At 45.1% G+C, this 17243-nt stretch overlaps 3 protein-coding genes across 5 annotated transcripts in view; 1 reads left to right on the top strand and 2 right to left on the bottom strand.

Annotated features, from left to right (window-relative positions):
• Positions 1–1394: 1394 nt before the first annotated feature.
• FAM161A (family with sequence similarity 161 member A) lies at positions 1395–10135 on the bottom strand. Of its 3 annotated transcripts, none has more exons than XM_001232413.7 (7): positions 9309–10135; positions 8566–8822; positions 6958–8136; positions 6376–6543; positions 5054–5153; positions 3964–4106; positions 1395–3391 (listed from the first exon to the last, which is right to left on the bottom strand). In XM_001232413.7, the coding sequence occupies exons 1-7, from the start codon at positions 9588–9590 to the stop codon at positions 2896–2898; spliced, it is 2625 nt and encodes an 874-aa protein (XP_001232414.2). In that variant the 5' UTR covers positions 9591–10135; the 3' UTR covers positions 1395–2895. The 3 variants fall into 3 exon arrangements, with proteins under 3 accessions (XP_001232414.2, XP_040554144.1, XP_004935301.1); XM_040698210.2 differs by having other exon boundaries at positions 9953–10135; XM_004935244.5 differs by lacking the exon at positions 6376–6543.
• BMP2 (bone morphogenetic protein 2) overlaps positions 9424–17243 on the top strand; it is a 243773-nt gene continuing 235953 nt past the window's right edge. The window contains exons 1-4 of the mRNA XM_046938393.1: positions 9424–9625; positions 10034–10215; positions 10698–10802; positions 13506–17096. The gene's annotated coding sequence lies outside the window, so the exon portion shown is untranslated. The remainder of the gene's footprint in view (positions 9626–10033; positions 10216–10697; positions 10803–13505; positions 17097–17243) is intronic.
• Positions 9985–16614, bottom strand: CCT4 (chaperonin containing TCP1 subunit 4). Its single transcript, NM_206878.2, has 14 exons — positions 16386–16614; positions 15958–16010; positions 15603–15692; positions 14767–14875; positions 14183–14325; positions 13225–13346; positions 13004–13136; positions 12490–12629; positions 12095–12191; positions 11666–11776; positions 11293–11423; positions 10959–11193; positions 10454–10567; positions 9985–10193 (listed from the first exon to the last, which is right to left on the bottom strand). Exons 1-14 carry the CDS (start codon positions 16501–16503, stop codon positions 10179–10181), a joined length of 1611 nt encoding a protein of 536 aa, NP_996761.1. The 5' UTR covers positions 16504–16614; the 3' UTR covers positions 9985–10178.

The following is a 17243-nucleotide window of genomic DNA, read 5'->3' as shown; positions in this document are numbered from 1 at the left end:
GAGGCCAATTGAACACGTGCCAAAATTTTGACCAGGTGTCAACTACCTTACCCCATAAATGGTGAGCAGCCCAGGAGCCCTTTGAGTCTTTGTGTGTGTTGGCTGTGGCAAGGGATCTGCCTTCTCTACCCGTAGGGAATCTTTGCACATCTTATGTCAAGAGATGCTGATACAGATCCTTAGTAAGTGACTGCTAGTTTAAAAAGTGACTACTAAACTTTGTTAGTTTTGCTATAATTCAGTCTTTGATTGCACACACAACCCTTTAACTATAAAACTTTGACCAAGTCAGTGATGTCAGCTCTACCTGGACTCCTTTGAGAAGGTGTGCAGAAAGCAAGGAGATCAACTCTGAACCTTATGATTCAACGTGAAAGCTTCCTGGATAAGTGTTTAATGCTACTCTCTGTGCAGTAGATAATCAAATGTACCTTGCCATTTCAGATCTCATTAAGTCTTTGTTAGATTGCTGTTTTAGATCAGTAGATTTATTCCTGCTTCTCCTTTACAAGCATGTAGCTTCTATTTGTGATGCTCTGGCTCTGCATCCCCCAACACTTCTCCAGCTGTGCCTCCTGGAGCAGGCCTTCAGTAGGTGCCAGGTGTCTGCTTCTTCCTTGGCTCTGGTCAGTGTGCCCCTGGGGAGGGACACCCAAACTCCCTTCTGTGTGCCTCTTTACCTGCTCTCTGGTCTCCAGACCCTGGTGGTGGGCAGTAAAATTGACCTTGTCTTTCCTTATAGCTTGAGTGACTACTAATTCATGAGTACTGTTCTTCTTTTACAGCAGGATTTATTTTACTTAAGATCCATTGATAGCAGATTGTTCAATACACCTTGGAAACTTAGGGTAAGGACCTCAGCTGGATCCCCGTTGACTGTGCAGTTCTGCTCAGCTGCTTTAGAAATGCTAGAAAAGTTGAGGTATAACCTTCAAAACTGTGCTCACTCTTGTTATCCCATTCATCTCTGCATTCATCAAATCTACTCATCTTACAGTTTTTCTTTTTACCTCTTAGCTCAAGGGAGGTTTTTGGTAATGTTTCTTATACTCTTAATGGCTTGATTATATAGTTATACTCTTTAGAAAACTCAAAATTTAAGTGCTATCAGATTTTAAAAACTGATTTCAATTTCTTGGATTTGAAAATTCTTCAAGTAGTCCCTGTATGAGCAAACACAACGTAAAGCTTGTCTGCCTTCTTCCAAAACAACTCAAAAACTGGTTGACTAAAGAGACTGCGTGTGATTGTGTGTCAGTAATATGTGACTCAGTAATGTATTGTACAACTTCTATGAGTAAACAGACCTCAAGTTAGTATTGTGGGGTTGCCAAGTACAGCAAGACTGTGAACTATGATTTTACTGTGAAGCAGTCATTAATATTTTAAGAAGATAGATGTGGAATGGAGATTTTATTTAAGTTTAAAAAAAAAAAAAGTTCAAATTTGTATTAGTTATGCCGCGCATGAAAAATAAATTAAAAGAAAAAGTCTGAACAGTGAGACACAGATTCTCAAAGTCGGGAGGAATAAGTAATAACGGGTACAGTGTGGAAGGAAACTTGAGTAGGACAAACACCAAACGTGCATCCTTAGCTGTTGCAGCTGCTTGTGCAGGTGTGGTCACTTCAACAAATATTGTGTTTACTATTTAACGAATGTGTTTTTAGAGCCCATGTGATGCCATGTTATGCTCTGCTCTCTACTGTTTGTTATGGAAGTTTTATTGTTTCCTCTCCTAACAGTGTCTATGACAGGTTAGCAGGAAAGCTCTGTAAGAGCAGGAGAAGCTACTGGGGATATAAATAGCAGGGTGGGAAACAAACCTGTTTGTGTTCTTTGAGTGGTAGTTGAAGCCCTGAGTAAGGGTATGTGTTTATCTGAAGTTATCAGGTTATCTTTTCACAGTATCCCTTGACTGTTTCTATAAAGAGGTGTGAAGGTTAATGTCAGCACTTGTTATGTTAATGATAATTTTATGTGATCGCAAAAGAGCTCTTCAGAACAAAACAGAGGTGAAAGAGCACAACTTTCTATCTCGGTTGCGTAGTAATCTGCAGAATGATGCTTTTTTTTCCTCAAGATATTCTTCTGAGTGTATTCTTCTGTCTCACTTGTCTGTCAGTGTTAGAGCTCAGTGAAAACTAAAAATGATCCCTCTCAGTGTATTCTAGTGCATTTTTTTTCTCCTCTACATGCCAAGCCTTCAGTAACAGTAATACTGTTCCTATACTAGCTGCACAAAACATTCACATTGACCCATCTAACAGCTTGTTTCCTCCAAAAGCAGTCACCTCCTTCTTTTCTGACCCTGGCACTCTCCTGGCCCATCGCTGAGCCAATCCAGCTTGCTGGTGGGAGTGAACAGGAGGGAGGAGCCAAACAGGTGAACTTGGCCGTTTTGTCTGACCGCAGTTGTCTTCCTTGTAGCTGCTTTACTAAACACAACCTGAGGTCTTGCACAACAAACCCTTGTTGCTTCATTCCCATCCTTGAAGATACTGCAGGAACAGAGGCCAAAAGGGCCCCAGTGTTTGAAACTGGGAGGCAAGAGCAAGTTACTGCTGGATGTGCTGAGACCTCAGTACTTCGCAACACAGTACACAAGACATTTTTAAACAACCCTGGTTGCTATTCATTTTAGGAACAGTAGTGCATGAGTGTCACTGAAGTTTAGAATAAAGAAGAGGAATGTAAAATAACTGATTTTTCTTGGTGGGAATGAATAACTTAATCTTTCATATTGGAAAATCAATGCAGTTTCTGTGCCGGAAAGACTGTTGAGCTAAGTTCTAAATTCAGTTTTTTATATTAGCAGCAAACAGACATGGTTTTGGTGTCTATTTCAATGCCAGCAATGAAGCAGGGCAGCCTGGTGCTCTGTCTGCCTCCCCTTCAGTCAGCCTCCTCGTCACTGGTCTTCTCTTCAGAATCATCACTTTCATATTCCTCATCCTCATATTGGAAGGCACCCTCACCGTCAGGGTCAGACTGACCCTCCTCTTGCTGCTCATGGGACCGATCAGACTGAGAGCTGGGTCTTGACCCATCCTCTTCTTCCTCGTTCTCTTCCTCATTCTCTTCCTCTAGGGAATGGCCAAGCAGAAGGCCTGACTTTGCTTCCTCCTCCTCCTTTTCTTCTTTCTGCTCCTCTTCTTCACAGTGCTGGTCGGAGGTGGGGCTGGACCTGGCCTCCCCTCCACAGTGAGGCTGCTGAACATGAGGGCTGTCTTGTGTCTCTTCCTCTTCCTCCCTCTCAGCAGATCCACCATCCCAGCTGGGGGTTCTGATGCCATTTCTCTTCTCTTCCTCAAAGGACTGCTCAGATCGGGGACTGATGCTGCCTGCTTCCTCAAAGAATTCCCTTTCTTTCACTTTATCCTTGATGACTCTGTAAAGACAATTTGTATGTGATTTTTATTGTCAGACGGGATGCTTTCCAATAAGTCTTTTAAAACCTACACGCTCAGGTTACGTAGGGCCAATCCTGGCAGTCTTGGCTGGGGTAGAACTGGGAAAGAGGGAACACTGGACTCTGCTTTTATGCTAGAAAGTAACAGTATTGCTTATATTTTTCTTTTTTTCCATTTCCTTTCTGTCATAGTACCAAATGGATATTGAGAAGTAGTTTTTTTAAGGCTTATTTAAAGAAAAAACAAAAAAAGGGAAAGGTAAAGCAGAATGAAATGACTTCTCAGCAGCCTTCCAGAAATCTTAGTTAAGGGAACAAATAAAAGATGTTACTCTTAATTGTTCCTTGAAGTGCATGGTGTATAATGTACCCAGTGCTCTTCTCTGACTCATGAAACAATAGTTAATTCAGGAAAAAAACAGTATAGGAAAGATAACCACACACACTCAAATATTTACTTGGGAATACTGCAAATAATTTTCTCAGCATTAAAAATGGCTCTAATTAGTAGGTATGCAGTGGCAAAACCAAAAACCTTCTGTGATCTCTACCTTTCTTTGGCAGCAAAATCTTCAGCACTGTAGCACTCTAGCAATTTAGTTGTTTGTCCTTTCTTTGAAACAAAGTCTGGGCATACCCCCAGAGCTCTCAGTCTGTTAGAATAATATTTTTCTGCAGCTATTCTGGCATTATTCTGTAGGAAAAACACAAGGGTTAAGTATGAGCTAAATGCCTATCTTCAGATATTTTTGCTTATATTAATACTGTTTCATCATTTGCATGTGAGAAGTTAAATTATTCACTGCAGCTAGGAACGGCAAAACTACTTGAGAACTTTATACCAGATCTTCCTCCCTTTTCTGTACTGGCGTAAATGCAATTTGCTCCCTACATCTACTGAGTAACAAAGAGCTACAGATACTGTATGCCACTATTGAGGGAGTGGGGAGAAGGTACAGACCTAAAACATTAGCTGTGTTCTTCCTAAGGCTGCTTCTCTCTGTGGGAGCTGCTGCTCTGAAACATGACACTGATTTACTCTCCTACAGCACTGTTTGATGCGCTGCACAAATCTGAATCTCTCTGTGAAGCTGAGCAGTAAGCTCTGTTCCTCCAAGTAATAGCTGGGTGAGGAGGCCTCGTCCTCCAGCCTTCATGCGTGCTCCTGCCCTGCAGCAGTGCTGGGCCAGGAAACCCACCCAGAAGGGACGAGAGAACTGGAAGGAATGGGCCATCTATGTCTTGCTGCCTCTCTGTTCCAAAAGCAGTCAGGGACTGTGCTACCAGTGCTTCGTTGTACTGAGACAGAGATGAAAATTGTCTCTTAACTTTACAGCAGACATGAGGAATGCTTGAGTTCTCCTAGCATTTGTCCCAGTTTAAACCTCTCATTTATGCTGTAAACTTGTTGGACTCAGTGCTATGTGTGTTATAATGGAACCAGAGGATGCCTTTAAAACATCTCCTTTCCCTGTGCAAGCATGTCATGAAGGCTTAGTCACAAAAAAATAATTTAGGGGGAGATGGAGCTGTAGAAATTAAAATGGACAAATTCTACTCTAAATAACTTCTAACAGTGTTTGACTGAATGTTCCCTACATGCTAATTGGAGATGAGATTAAGAAGGAGACAAATGACAACCTGAGTTACTCTTTCCAAGAGCAATGGCCTTTGGTTTACTCTTTCTTCCATTTCTTGCAACTCTTGCAAATACTCCTGCATTCTCTGCTTCGCAGAAGTCCTAAAGGAAACAGAGTACAACAGAAATCAATTGTCTGTAATACAAGAAGTACTTCCTTACAGCAGCCGAAAGTTGAATTGCTCATGCCAAGTATGGTCCTGGTTAAAAATGCATAAGATATATTATCTTATGGTAGAATTAGGTTTACCGTCTCATTTTCATGGAATGATAGAATGATTTGGAAGGGGCCTTAAAGCCCACCCAACCCCCAGCCATGGGCAGGGCTGCCCCCCACCAGCTCAGGCTGCCCACGGCCCATTCAACCTGGCCTGGAGCACCTCCAGGGATGGGGCACCACAGCTTCTCTGGGCAGCAGTGCCAGGGCCTCACCACCAGAACATCAGCTTGCTTGGAATACTGATGGACAAAGCTATTTTTGAAGTAGCCTTCTTGGATAAGCAGAGAGAAGTGCTGCTCAGTGAGGCTAACAGGGGCTGCCTGAATTTAGTTTCTTAATCTATATTCTTTCACACTTCTGCCTTCCCCACCTCTTTCCACATTGCCTGTGAGTTTCTGCAGTAGGGCTGTGCATTGAGGCAAGACAGTCACCATTCTGAGGGAGCGAACTTCACTGTTACTTGCCTCTTCTCTCAGAAGAGCCCTTATGTTCATGTACCCCATTACCCAGCCTGTGCTGCAGTAAGCATTGTCAAGTGGAGCATTTGTGCCAACCTTAAGCCATCAGCACTAGGGAAGTAGTTCTGCTTTGTAATAGTGTAATACTATATGCAGAGAATAATTAATGGCAAGTGTTTTACTATGCTCCTAAAATCTGATGAAATACCGTAATGTGAGGTTTGCTGTTGAATGAACTTAAATCAAATTCAAATGATTCTATGGAAAAAGAGAGTTGTGTGAAGCCATACCAACATCTACCAATCCCTCCCTGCAGAGATGTTTGGTAATTCCTCTATCCCTCCTCTGTACTGTTTTTTTAATCTTATTTTCCTCTTCAGTTCATTTGTCAGTTTGGCACACAGAGGCCTCTCCTGCCCCTGCCCTGTAACATGGAATCGTGTACTGAGAGGTGTTAGAATGGGCAACAGTTTCCCAGCTGAGATTTGGCCACCTTTGTTTGTAACCAGCTGTTCCTCCCGTGTACAACTTATCACGGATGTCATTATATAAACTCAGACTCTTCAGGTTTTTTTTCTTTAACATTGTATGCTTAGCATACAATGAAGCCAGAGAGGTTCAGGATTCAGGGAATGCAACGAAATACCTGAATGCCTTTAGTTTGGATTTAGAGATCTGAGCGAGGCTCTGATGGGGGTCATTGGCCTCAGCCCGAGTCATTACAACTTTCTGCAGTTTTTTTGTTCTTTGTTTCTGCTTTGTTCTGTTCCTTTTCTGTTGTTCTTCCAGCCTTCTCTTTTCCTCATGTGAATTCCTGGGTGGAAAAATAAACTAAGGCTGAATTTGTTTGAAATCAAGCACAAGACTTCAAGGGGAGCTTTGGCAAAGGAAATTTGAAATATTAAAAAAAAAAAAAAGAGGCAGGGAGGGGATGAAAATGGGATTGGTATAAATGGGTCTGTGCCACTGTAAGGGATTGGGGCATATCCTGAGAAACTGCGGCCATTTCTCCCTTTCCTACGGACGTGTGCAGAAATGTGCATTACTGCTTCTAGGGAAGTCCAGTATTAGTAAAGTCCTGCATTTAGTCTGAGGACTTAACGACAGGATACAACTGAATATATTAAGTCCCACATTCACTGCCTGAAAGAATTAACGACATCTATAGAAGTACAAAAGCACTCTCTCTAGGTATTTACAGAACACAGGGCATCACTGCAGCAGTCACCTTAGGGCCTGCAGCCTTTGCTGTGAGGACTGTGTGCCTTTTGGTGACTTGGATTCTCCAGATCCTGAGAGAGGTGAATTTGCACTTGACTGTCTGGTTTTGGGTTTGTGCCTCGGGGAGGCGTATGGCCAGCGTGTTTCTTTCAGCCTTTCTTCATCCTCTTGAATGTCTCTCAAAACCTTCCCCTTGTTTGAGGGAATGTGCGGGGTGCGGAGATGGAACGGCTCACAGACTGTGAGGTGTTTCAGCTGCTGCTTCTGCCGGAGCCGTCTCTGGAACTTCTGGTGCAGTCGGTCAAAGTCTGGAACGCTGGGTTGGATCCTGGGTTTGTGCTCCACTTCCTTTGGTTCGGCACACTTGTGTTTCTTCCTGTTGGCATCCTTGGAAGCCAGCCTGCTGGTGGGCAGAGACGCATTTCGCAGCAGCTCCTCAGCTCTCATTCTAATCCGGATTTCTCTGTAGAGCTCTTCCTCCTGTAGCTTGTCTCTAACAGACGGGCTATAAACACATCTGGGTACTGGTTTTGCTTTGAATGGTTTTGTTTTCTTTTCCAATGCGGAAAGGTCTCTTAATTGCATTTTTCTCATTTCATCCCTTTGCTTCTCTCTTTCAATGAACTTAAATGGCTTCTGGGAAGCCAAGAGCCTGAGTTTGCTCCTCTCCTTCACAGACTTCCTGCGCTCCTCATTCCTTTGCACGATTTCACGGTAGAGCGGCAGGAAGACGGCAGCGGGCACTGGAGTGGCTCGGAACTTTTTCTGACACTCTGCTTCTTCCTCCAGCTGCTTCCTCAGTAGGTTCTTTTCCATTTCAATCTGTGACTTGGATTTGACTTTCTGTTCTTTTCTTCTGGCTTCTCTAATTGTCATCTGGAAGGGCTTGGGCACAGTGACTTTCGGTGACCATGCCTTCTGCTTCCGCGTTGTCCCGGCAGCCGGGGCGCTGGGCAGGCCGTGCTTCCTGGGGGGGAGGTACTCATCCACTGAGAAGCCATCCCACATCCTTGCAATCCGCTCCTTAGCAAGTAATAGTGATCCAGTTTCACTACAGCTGTCTTCAGATGCTAGTTCTCCGTCGGACCCACCAGACGCACCCGAGCCTAAAGGATCGCTTATGCTGGAGTCAGAGAAGGATTTGGGCAAATGTAGAGGCTGATAGGCGCTCTTCTCCCACGTTGGCCTTTAGAAAGGGGAGAAAAAGAGAAGTTAGTTTGAATCCATTCCAGCATTGATTCAAAGGCAGTAATGTTTTCGATGCCCTCACTAGAGGGAGAAAGATGAAGAGCACTTGGAGAGTAAGAGGAGAGAGAGGGAAGGGAAAAGGGTAACTTTGGTACAGACACCAGACCACAGTTACGGAGGAAATCCAGGCTGTGAACAAGGCAAGGCACTGGGCTTTACTGAACGCACTGCCCCATTTCTGCTGTGCACACTTGTTAGTCTGACAGCCTACTAGCAAGGTGAATAAGCATCTGAATAACTGAAGCTAACTTTGCTGTAACTGTTTACAGGAAAGGGGGAGAGCAGCAGTTCCCGGCCTCAGCACAGACCTGCCCTATGTACTGCTGTCGGCAGAGATCCTCCAGACCAAAGGTACCACAAGACTTACCTGCAGCAGACATTGGAAGTAGCACTGTTAGCCTTGTTCCTCTCCGAGGGCTGTACTCCTTGTAAATACAGCTTGTTCCGATACATGCTTTCTAATTTTGCCATGGTCTCCAAGTGGGCGTTCTTCAGCTCTTCCAGCTTCAGGTAATATTCCTGGTTTGAGATGCCCAGCTTGGAGAAGTCTGTCTGTGTGTCACAGCCTGTGCCTGGGGCGAGAGGCTGCTCGCTGCCAGGGCCCGGCTCTGCGCCCAGCTCCCCCTGGGGTAGAGGAAGGATTTCTGTGTCAAGCTTTGACTCACAGGGAAGGCGAATGAGGTTTTTAGCACTGCTTCATTTAATTGTCTCATGTATGAAACACTACGGCTGAATTTCATACCTGTTACCTACATGCAGACTTCAATGCCTGTTACATGGAACAATCTTGCTGCACAGTGACTTATGGCTTGAGACTGCTGTTTAAAGGAAGCTAAATAACAGCCTGTCCTTGTAACCCCTTCTCTTTGTATTGGGAAATAAGATCCAAAACAATTTTTTGGAAGGAAAAAAGCCCTTATCTTGATTAGAACACAGCTCTAAAACAGCCTTAACCACCTCCCCCCAGCCACGGTTCTCCGCCGCCCGTTTCCATAGCCGCTCTAAAATGAAGCCCTTAGTTACTCCGGGTAAGCTCCTTACGAGCTCTGCGGCCGGCCCATCTGCTCCGCAACCCCCCGGGCCCGGTCCGGCCCGGCGCTCCCTCCGTACCTGCGCGCTGTGCGGCGGCCCCCGCTGGGAGCGGGCAGGAGGCGCCCGGCTGTGCGGCTGCACGGGAGCGCGGAGGCGAGCGGCGGACGGCGGCCCCGCGCCGTGCGGCGCCTCCATGGCTGCGCGCTGCCGCCGGCGCAGGGTGGAGGGGCGGGGCCGGACCGCGGAGGGCGGGGAGAGGCGGGGCCGCTCGGCCCGGAGCCTCAGGGCCTGGTACCGCAGCCGGCTGGAGGACGGCTCGGAGCTTCGGGAGGGGGCGGTGGCGCGGCTGGTTCCGCTCATCGGTCACCTCCCTTTCTTAAACGTTTGTGCTCGAGGTAAACGGGGGATTACTGAGTACAGGTAAACTAGGGTCGGGAATAGTCTTCCACCTCTCCGAGGTGGGCGTCATTGAGCACTGGGCACAGTTAGTGCGATGGGATGGTACCTACGTGGAAGGAAAGAACTAGAGGGCAGCAGGCAGGACTGGGCCACAGCCCACACGGGGGAACGAACACACTGTAACAGGAAAGGAAGCCTGGATCAAATAACAGTGGGGGCAAACAAATGAGCATTGCTGGAGTAAACTGGGCTATGAGAAGTGTCAGTGATATGGAATGCTAATCTAAATGCTAATTTAATTCAAACTATAGAAGTTGACCTACTTTCTAGTGAAATCATAAAGCAAAGACTGATGTAGACTAGTGCCTGTTTATTGATAAACAGCATTTCCTTCTTGAAAGCAGGAACTGTATTAAATTAACGTGAGAAAAGTACATCAGCCTTCGTGGACTTTTAAGACGATTCACACAGGCGCTTTTGGTGAGGAAGCTGCAGCTCAGCCCACAGCTGAGGAGCTCCAGAGCACAGTCCCAGCTTCCCTTATTCAGCTTACCGAGTGTTCACCTGCAAGAGCACAACAGCACACGTAAGAGGTCCACACAATACATTACCAATGACTTCTTTGCTTTTGTATTGTTTTAGTCTTGCTTTAAGGTACGCTGCTTATACCAGTATACTAATAACAGCCCTGCTATTAGATGGCCAAATGGTATAAATAGCATGTAAAGTAGGAAGGAGGCAGAATGCAATAGCTGATCGTGTAATTTGTGTTTCCACAAATTCTGGCGTTTATAAAAAAAGAACACGATACAAACACTACTCACCACATCATCAATCTTAAGAATACTGCGCACAGTTTCTGTTGCCAGAGTCAGTGCACTCACAGACACGAGCAGGGGCTGGACTACCAACTCCTCCAGGATGTTGGAAATGCCACCCTGCAAGAGAAAGTCACTTTCACTTTGTGCAAGGGAGCCTGTAGCTACATTTCTACACTCCTGATGCGTGAGCACCTTCCCCTGCAGACACTGCCCCCTGACCCTTCTAACCAGACCTGTTTTCTTTAAGTTCACTGTGAGAGACTTCACCTGGAAGAATGTTTTTGAAGAGACACATGAAGGTAGTTGGACGCCATGGATGTAGAACAAGCATCTGCTATTACCAGTACTCGGGGTAAGCTGCTGCAGGCTCAGACAGCAAGCTATTATCTCTCGACACTAATTGTAGGAAGAATTTTGTTCTCCGTATTTTAGACTTAAGGTAGTATATTTTCCTTTTAATACCCTATTAATTTAAGCTACGGAGTTCTATGTACAACTTCTTTATTACCTTTCTGACATTAATGCCAGCTGTTTTCTCCCCTTGAGCGTGTCTGTTCCTCAGCTCTGTTACTGTTGAGATAGGATTGAGACCCGCGTTTTCAGCCAGCGTAGATGGTATGACTTCCAGCGCATCCCCGTAGGCACGCACGCAGTACGAGTCCATGCCCCTCAAAGTGCGGGCGTACTCATTGAGGCGCAGTGCCAGCTCTATCTCTGGTGCTCCACCTCCTGCGATTAAAGCTCTGGGGATGGAAATTGAAGTCAAACTCAGTGATACGTAAGTGCATAAAGAGCTTTCCACATTAACGTACTGAATTATTCTGGCCAAATGGACGCATTACCTTTTCTTAACTAAGCATCTAATGACACACAGGGCATCGTGAATTGAACGCTCAGCTTCTTCTAGAACAAGTTTGTTGGATCCACGTACCACAATGGTTACTGTTTTTCCAGGGTTTGTACAGCCTGTAATCTGGAATGAAGCCAAACAACAGAAATAAGAGAACAGCCTTCATCAGTTATGTGCAACTTCAGTAACAGTACTGAGGTATGCTGAGCAAAACCACTACGCTTCCCAAGCCAGAGGCTAGGCAGGGATGACAAGCAGGTACTTTAAGGCCTCTTAACTACTAACTTAAAAGTAATAATGTAGGTAATATTATTAAAAGAATTTGCAAGGGTTAAGAAGGAATTCATCTTCTGTCACTCACTCACCTTTATTAGTTTCCCAGAACCGTTCAAGTTGACCTCCTCTGCCAGCTCAGCAGAGCCCAGCATGTCAGGAGTAAACTGGTCAATATGAGCAACAGGCTTAGTTCCAATGGTCTGCAAAAATAACAGTAGAAAAAAAATAAGTAAACTTAATCTGAACTGTAGAGTCAGCAGGCATGCTCCACAGCTGTACTTCAGTAGTTGTAACTGTGTTCTACTGCTCTTACATCCACCCTTTATCTTTCTAAAAGTGGGACGGCTCAACAGAACTGGAACATCTTTCAGTGAAACATCTTGTCTGCCCTTACACTACGTTCAGAATGTGAGATTTGTTGAAGTGTGAAAAAACTGGCACTGGCTGGGTGCTTGAGTTCTGGGGTTGTCTTTATACACAACTGTTATTTTAGTAGACATTTACGTAACTCACTTTACCTTACATATAAACTCGATGTCTTCTCTTTCTATGTCTTTAACCACCATGATCTTCATTTTGTTCAGGAAATGTAGGGCGAGGTCACTAAGAGCATCCCTAAAAACAAGAGGGGAGTACTCAGTTCAAACTATTATTTTACTAACTGGGTGAACATGAGCCACTTGCATGCTTCTTAGCAGTAATGCTGAAATTCTTCAGACTATCTCCTAGGGATATCATTAAATCCAAAATATATTAGTGACAGCACCAGCATCAGCTGAGAGAGTGACAGACACAACCCGTCACTCTGCATCAATGTAATTGCTGATATTTGACCTCCACTTCCCAGGGCCACAAACAATTCCAGCTTTTCCCCAAATGACCAAAGCAGGTGAGCAAACCAGCACTGACATACCGCAGAATAGACTTCTGAATCAGCAGCACATTGCATCCAGCCTTCTTAATTTGCTTAACTAAGTTTAGAATATAAGCCCTCTCTTCACGCAGTACTCTGTCCATTTGAGCGTAATCAGAAACAACAATTTGGTTGTCCATCTATTAAAACAGAAACAACAAGTATCATGAGCAACTGCTGATTTTATAGGCATCAGGATGCTGTATGTTCTTTAATAGCCTGTGATTTGAAGTACATACAAACAGATTACAGTAAAAAGTGTACAGATTACGGTATTAGAAATTGTTTCTATGAGAAATACTGGACTTCTGAACTATTCTTTCTTATGCCAACTACTCATAACTCTTAAATATAAAGAAATTGTAATGTAGGTTCTTTACTAGCAGGCCTTCATTATAGCAGTGGAATAGAGCTGACATTACCATATCTTAAACAAGATAGGTATTTTGTTGTTACATTTACATTTTCCAAGAACTACAGCAATAGTTCTCACTTTAGTTACAGTTAAACTTACATCTGTCTTTGGAGCAGAGAGGCAGAACTGAATGAGGCCAATTTTGGCTTTTTCCACTCTAGTTACACCTGTGTTCGCCACCTTCTGAGTCAGGACCAGTCCTTCCACCAGTTCACAATCATCGATTGTTCCTCTGCAAACAAAAACAATCCATGACTTTTAGCACTTTGGGAAGCAAATTCCACAAAGACATAGGCCTATAATTGCAAATTGTTTCTTACCCCAACTTCTTCACAATTTTAATGTCTCTGAGGTCCACACTGCTAGCTGTAGATGGGTCTATCACCTTCATCACTGCGTCCACACTCATGGGAGAAAGTAAACTGGAATACTGACACACAACCTAAAGGATTTAATGATGGAAGGGAAAAATAAAAAACCAGTGATGTGTGATATAACACTGATCAACAACAGCTAGGAGTTTCTCAAGGTTCTCACTGTATTTTAGTTTGACTTTATAGTTTTGGAAAACAAAATAATTCCCCTCCCTGTCCATCACCAGGTACCTCAGCGTGGTATCTTCTTAATGGAGTCTCCATTTAGAGGAAAGAACAGCTCCACTGCTGGGAAGAAATGAGCTCAGGGACTTTGGAAAACAAATTTGACTTTATCTCTGTAACTCTTAAAATAAGCCTGTTGGGAGCTTCACAGATTTTTCTGCCACAATGAAAACACAATTGTAAAGAAAAGACTGTACAGTGCAAAGGAATATTATGGAGAAGAGAATGATTTCTGCTTGTTTCAGAACTATCGCCTCTCTAGGGAAAATCAACAGCTCTGAAATGCAGCCATTCCTGCAACCAATTCCTCTCCAGTTTTTGGTGCTGTTTTAGGAACTTGTGCCTCGATTAAAAACTGCCTACATGAAAAGCTGGCAAAAGCTCTCCCTATCCCACCTGTTCTTTCTGTTACTGTTTTCATCTTAAGTTTGTGTATGTAGCTTACATTTGGCAGTTAAGTTTTGGGATCACTGTTTCAAAGTGAAACTCAGCTTCAGTGTGTCAACTCAATCTTGATCAGCCATAGCTTTTTAAAGAGTCAGTTTAAAGTAAGGTAGCCACTGTCTCAAAACCAAGTACATTTGTGATGTGCAGGATTCTTAGTAAACAGCAGCACAAACTGGGAAAAGCTGAAAGGGTCAGCTTGTCTGGAGGCAGCAAGTTCACATATCAGCCATACCTTTGAGTTCAGCGAAGTGGTTGCGCTGTTTAGCAGGGTTTCTCTGTCGCTCAGTTCAACTGGCTGTGCCATGTTGGTCAATACTTCAATACCTTTCTCTAAAGCTTTCTGGAATGACTCTGAGATGATGGTGGGGTGAATTCCTGCGAATAATACAGAAGGTTGTTAGGTCATCCATGCAAACCAGTCGTCTTTTCCCCTCTCTCCAAACCAGTCCTATTACTTGACTACAGAATTACCAGCTTCAAGTTTAGTTTATCATCATCTTAATTCTCTGTCCATAAGAAGTATAACCTAGGTGAGTTTTTATAAGGCAATATTTACCATCTCATTTAGTTACTGTTTTCAGTATTGATGATGATGCAGTCAGCTCAAAATGAAAGACTTAGCAGTGAGAATCTTAATCAGAAGTGGGACGTGAGCAAAGCCTCAAGTTACCTTTTCGTGTTTAGGGTAGTTAACAGCTACTTTAAGCTTTGTGATACACACAAAGCTGTATGCAGTACCTACCAGCTTTCATAGCTAAGACTTTCATATATAGTACGTATCATATCTATCTATCTATATAAAATAAATATGCTTGCCTTTCTGAAGAAGTCTGGAACAGGCATCCAGAAGAGCTCCGGCAATGACAACAACAGACGTAGTACCATCCCCAGCTTCAATATCTTGTGCTTTTGACAGCTCTACCAACTAAATGATGAGGTATAGAAGAGTTTAAATATAATGCCACTTCACTGAAAACTCAATTACAAAAAAGATACTAAAGAACACAGCACTACCAGAATTACCCACAACACCAGGACTCACCTTTTCTAATTTGCAGCTTCTCATAGGTGTATACATATTTGGCTGAAGCAATAACAAAAGCCTCCAACAAAATAAAAGCCATACAAGTCAAGCAGCTTTTCTCCCAAGCTAACAGCTGATCTCACCCATAGAACAGGTGAATCTTTCCCCTTTCCTTCAGAAGGGTCCCAGGTCGCACATTTCCATCTCCAGCCACAACCCAATCAAAGAGGGGGCTACGTAACTTTTCGTAAGACCGGACTACTGTATCCCATGATCACCAGACCATAATGTAATTTATTTGCTTCTTTGCCTCTCTTTTGTCCTACTGGTTTGGGACATCGCCAACTTTTCTTTCTCAGATAAGAGAAGATTCGGGCCAAAATCATTTATATCTTGAAACGTATCCAGAAAAGATTATTCCTAAGCAGTAAGAAATAAAGACCTGGAATTCTTTAACACACCTTACAATCAATGTAAGTAGACCTGAAGCACTCAGCAGAAAGTCTCTTGCTCTATCACTAATGAGTTAACGCTCCTTAAATCCACACGAGACATTACAGTCAATGTTCTTTTGTCCCAGAAATGAACCTCTGACACGTATCATCGTGCAAGCAATGGAAGACTTTACCATTTTGGCCGCAGGGTGCAAAACCTGCATTTGTTTCAGGATAGTAGCACCATCGTTAGTGATTGTCACATCTCCTTTAGCATCCTGAATCTGAGGAGGAAGAGGAGAAACAACACTACAAATGTTTCTTGGTGTTCAGTGTCACAGCTGGACAAATAACCCCATCAGGAAAACTGAGGTAAGTATTTAATCTACGCTTTACGACAAATAAACAGCATTTGGGCATAAAAACAAAGAGTACTTTTCAAGCTTGGAGAAGCAGCTTAAACCCAAACGGCACATCCGCTTGGTTTATACAGGACATTACAGTCTCTGCAGCAATCTCACTGCTTTTGTATTTCAAGGAAAGGTTTACCATTTTATCCATTCCTTTTGGTCCAAGGCTCGTCCTGATAGCATCAGCGACAGCTGCAAAGAGAAGAACGGCGTTTGTAAGCTGATCTCAAGAGCTACAGCCACTCATACACGACTCTGAACAGCTTCTCCCACGACGAAGCAGCTCCCGCCTCATTTTACCAGCATCGAGCCATTCCCAGGAGCGGCACGGTAACAATAAAACACGGCAATTGTTACAGCTTTTCTCTAACGCGGTTAGAACCGCCCCGCTTTAACGCAGTAGGAGCAAACGGTGCGTGCCCGTAACACGGCCAGGGCTCGCACGGGCCGCCCGGCGCAGCCTCCTACAGCCGCCCCCCCCCGCGGGTTTCTCCCCCCGAGGCGCCACGGCCGGGGAGGCGCCGGGAACGCTCCGGCACGCAGCGCTGAGGCCCCGCCGGCCCTCACCTTTGCCGGCGGAGATGTTGCTGAAGCGGATCTGGGAGGGCTTGTCCCGGTCCTGGTACGTGCCCTTGGCCCGATTCCCGGCGCCTCCGTGGGCTTTGGGTCCCGCGTTCTCCGGCATCGTCGCTCGCCGCCGACAGGCGCCCGGTGGGAGCGGATGGAAGCGGATGAGCGCCGCTCACGGAACCGCGAACCTTCCAGAAGACGCCGCCACAACCCCCTGGGCGCGCCCGGGTCCTGTCAGCCGGCGCCACGCGTGACGTCACGCCGTGAGGTGTCCGCGCCGCGCCTGCGCGCTGGTAGCGAAGAACTGCCTCCTGCAGGCGAGCTGCGCGGACACCTAAAGGCGCCCTCTGGTGCTTCCAGAACGGGCCGGGCGGGGTCCTGGCCGCACTGCTCTTGGGTGCGAGCGTGAGAGGGAAGAGCCTTTGTCTTTTTGTGTTCCATTTTTGATGGCTAAGAGAACAATGTAAGAGGAGAGACGTATCCAGGCCGTGGGCAGAGGGTGTGTAATAGCAATAGTGTTGGCCTGGGTCGGCATCGCCTTCATCGTCGTCACAGATGAATCCTAAATGACCGACGTGGTTGGGGTCTGTAGCTGATAGTAAAGTGCTACAAGCTGTGATAGCTACAGCGCTAAGCCCAGGCCTGGCGAACATTACCACAGTGATAAAGTGTGCTGCACAACAGGAAGGCTTGGAAGGCGGTGCTGAGGTGTGTGAAGTGGTCGCCTTGCAGCCTCCAGGGCAGGCGCTTGGTTTCTGTGTGTGTGTACACTGAGCAGTGGAGGTGGAGAACCTGTGGTTTTACTGGGCATGTAGCTAGTTGCTGATCTGAGCTTAGGGCTGCTGTGGTCAGTGG

This window comes from Gallus gallus, chromosome 3 (genome assembly GCF_016699485.2).
Source record: "Gallus gallus isolate bGalGal1 chromosome 3, bGalGal1.mat.broiler.GRCg7b, whole genome shotgun sequence".
Lineage (NCBI taxonomy): Eukaryota > Metazoa > Chordata > Aves > Galliformes > Phasianidae > Gallus > Gallus gallus.
Note: the sequence above shows the minus strand (reverse complement) of the source record. Positions and strands in the feature narration are given on the sequence as shown.

What these genes read in the sequence shown, in the direction of transcription:
- CCT4 (NM_206878.2), bottom strand. Translation starts at nt 16,503, where the DNA reads ATGCCGGAGAACGCGGGACCCAAAGCCCACGGAGGCGCCGGGAATCGG. An exon ending in CAAAAGGAATGGATAAAATG is followed by an intron (nt 15,693 to 15,957) that starts GTAAACCTTTCC and finishes CTTCCTCCTCAG; the next exon opens with ATTCAGGATGCTAAAGGAGA. An exon ending in TTCCAGACTTCTTCAGAAAG is followed by an intron (nt 14,326 to 14,766) that starts GCAAGCATATTT and finishes TATTATTCGCAG; the next exon opens with GAATTCACCCCACCATCATC.
- FAM161A (XM_001232413.7), bottom strand. Translation starts at nt 9,590, where the DNA reads ATGAGCGGAACCAGCCGCGCCACCGCCCCCTCCCGAAGCTCCGAGCCG. An exon ending in ACTTCCAATGTCTGCTGCAG is followed by an intron (nt 8,137 to 8,565) that starts GTAAGTCTTGTG and finishes CCCTTTCTAAAG; the next exon opens with GCCAACGTGGGAGAAGAGCG. An exon ending in GATTTTGCTGCCAAAGAAAG is followed by an intron (nt 3,392 to 3,963) that starts GTAGAGATCACA and finishes TTGTCTTTACAG; the next exon opens with AGTCATCAAGGATAAAGTGA.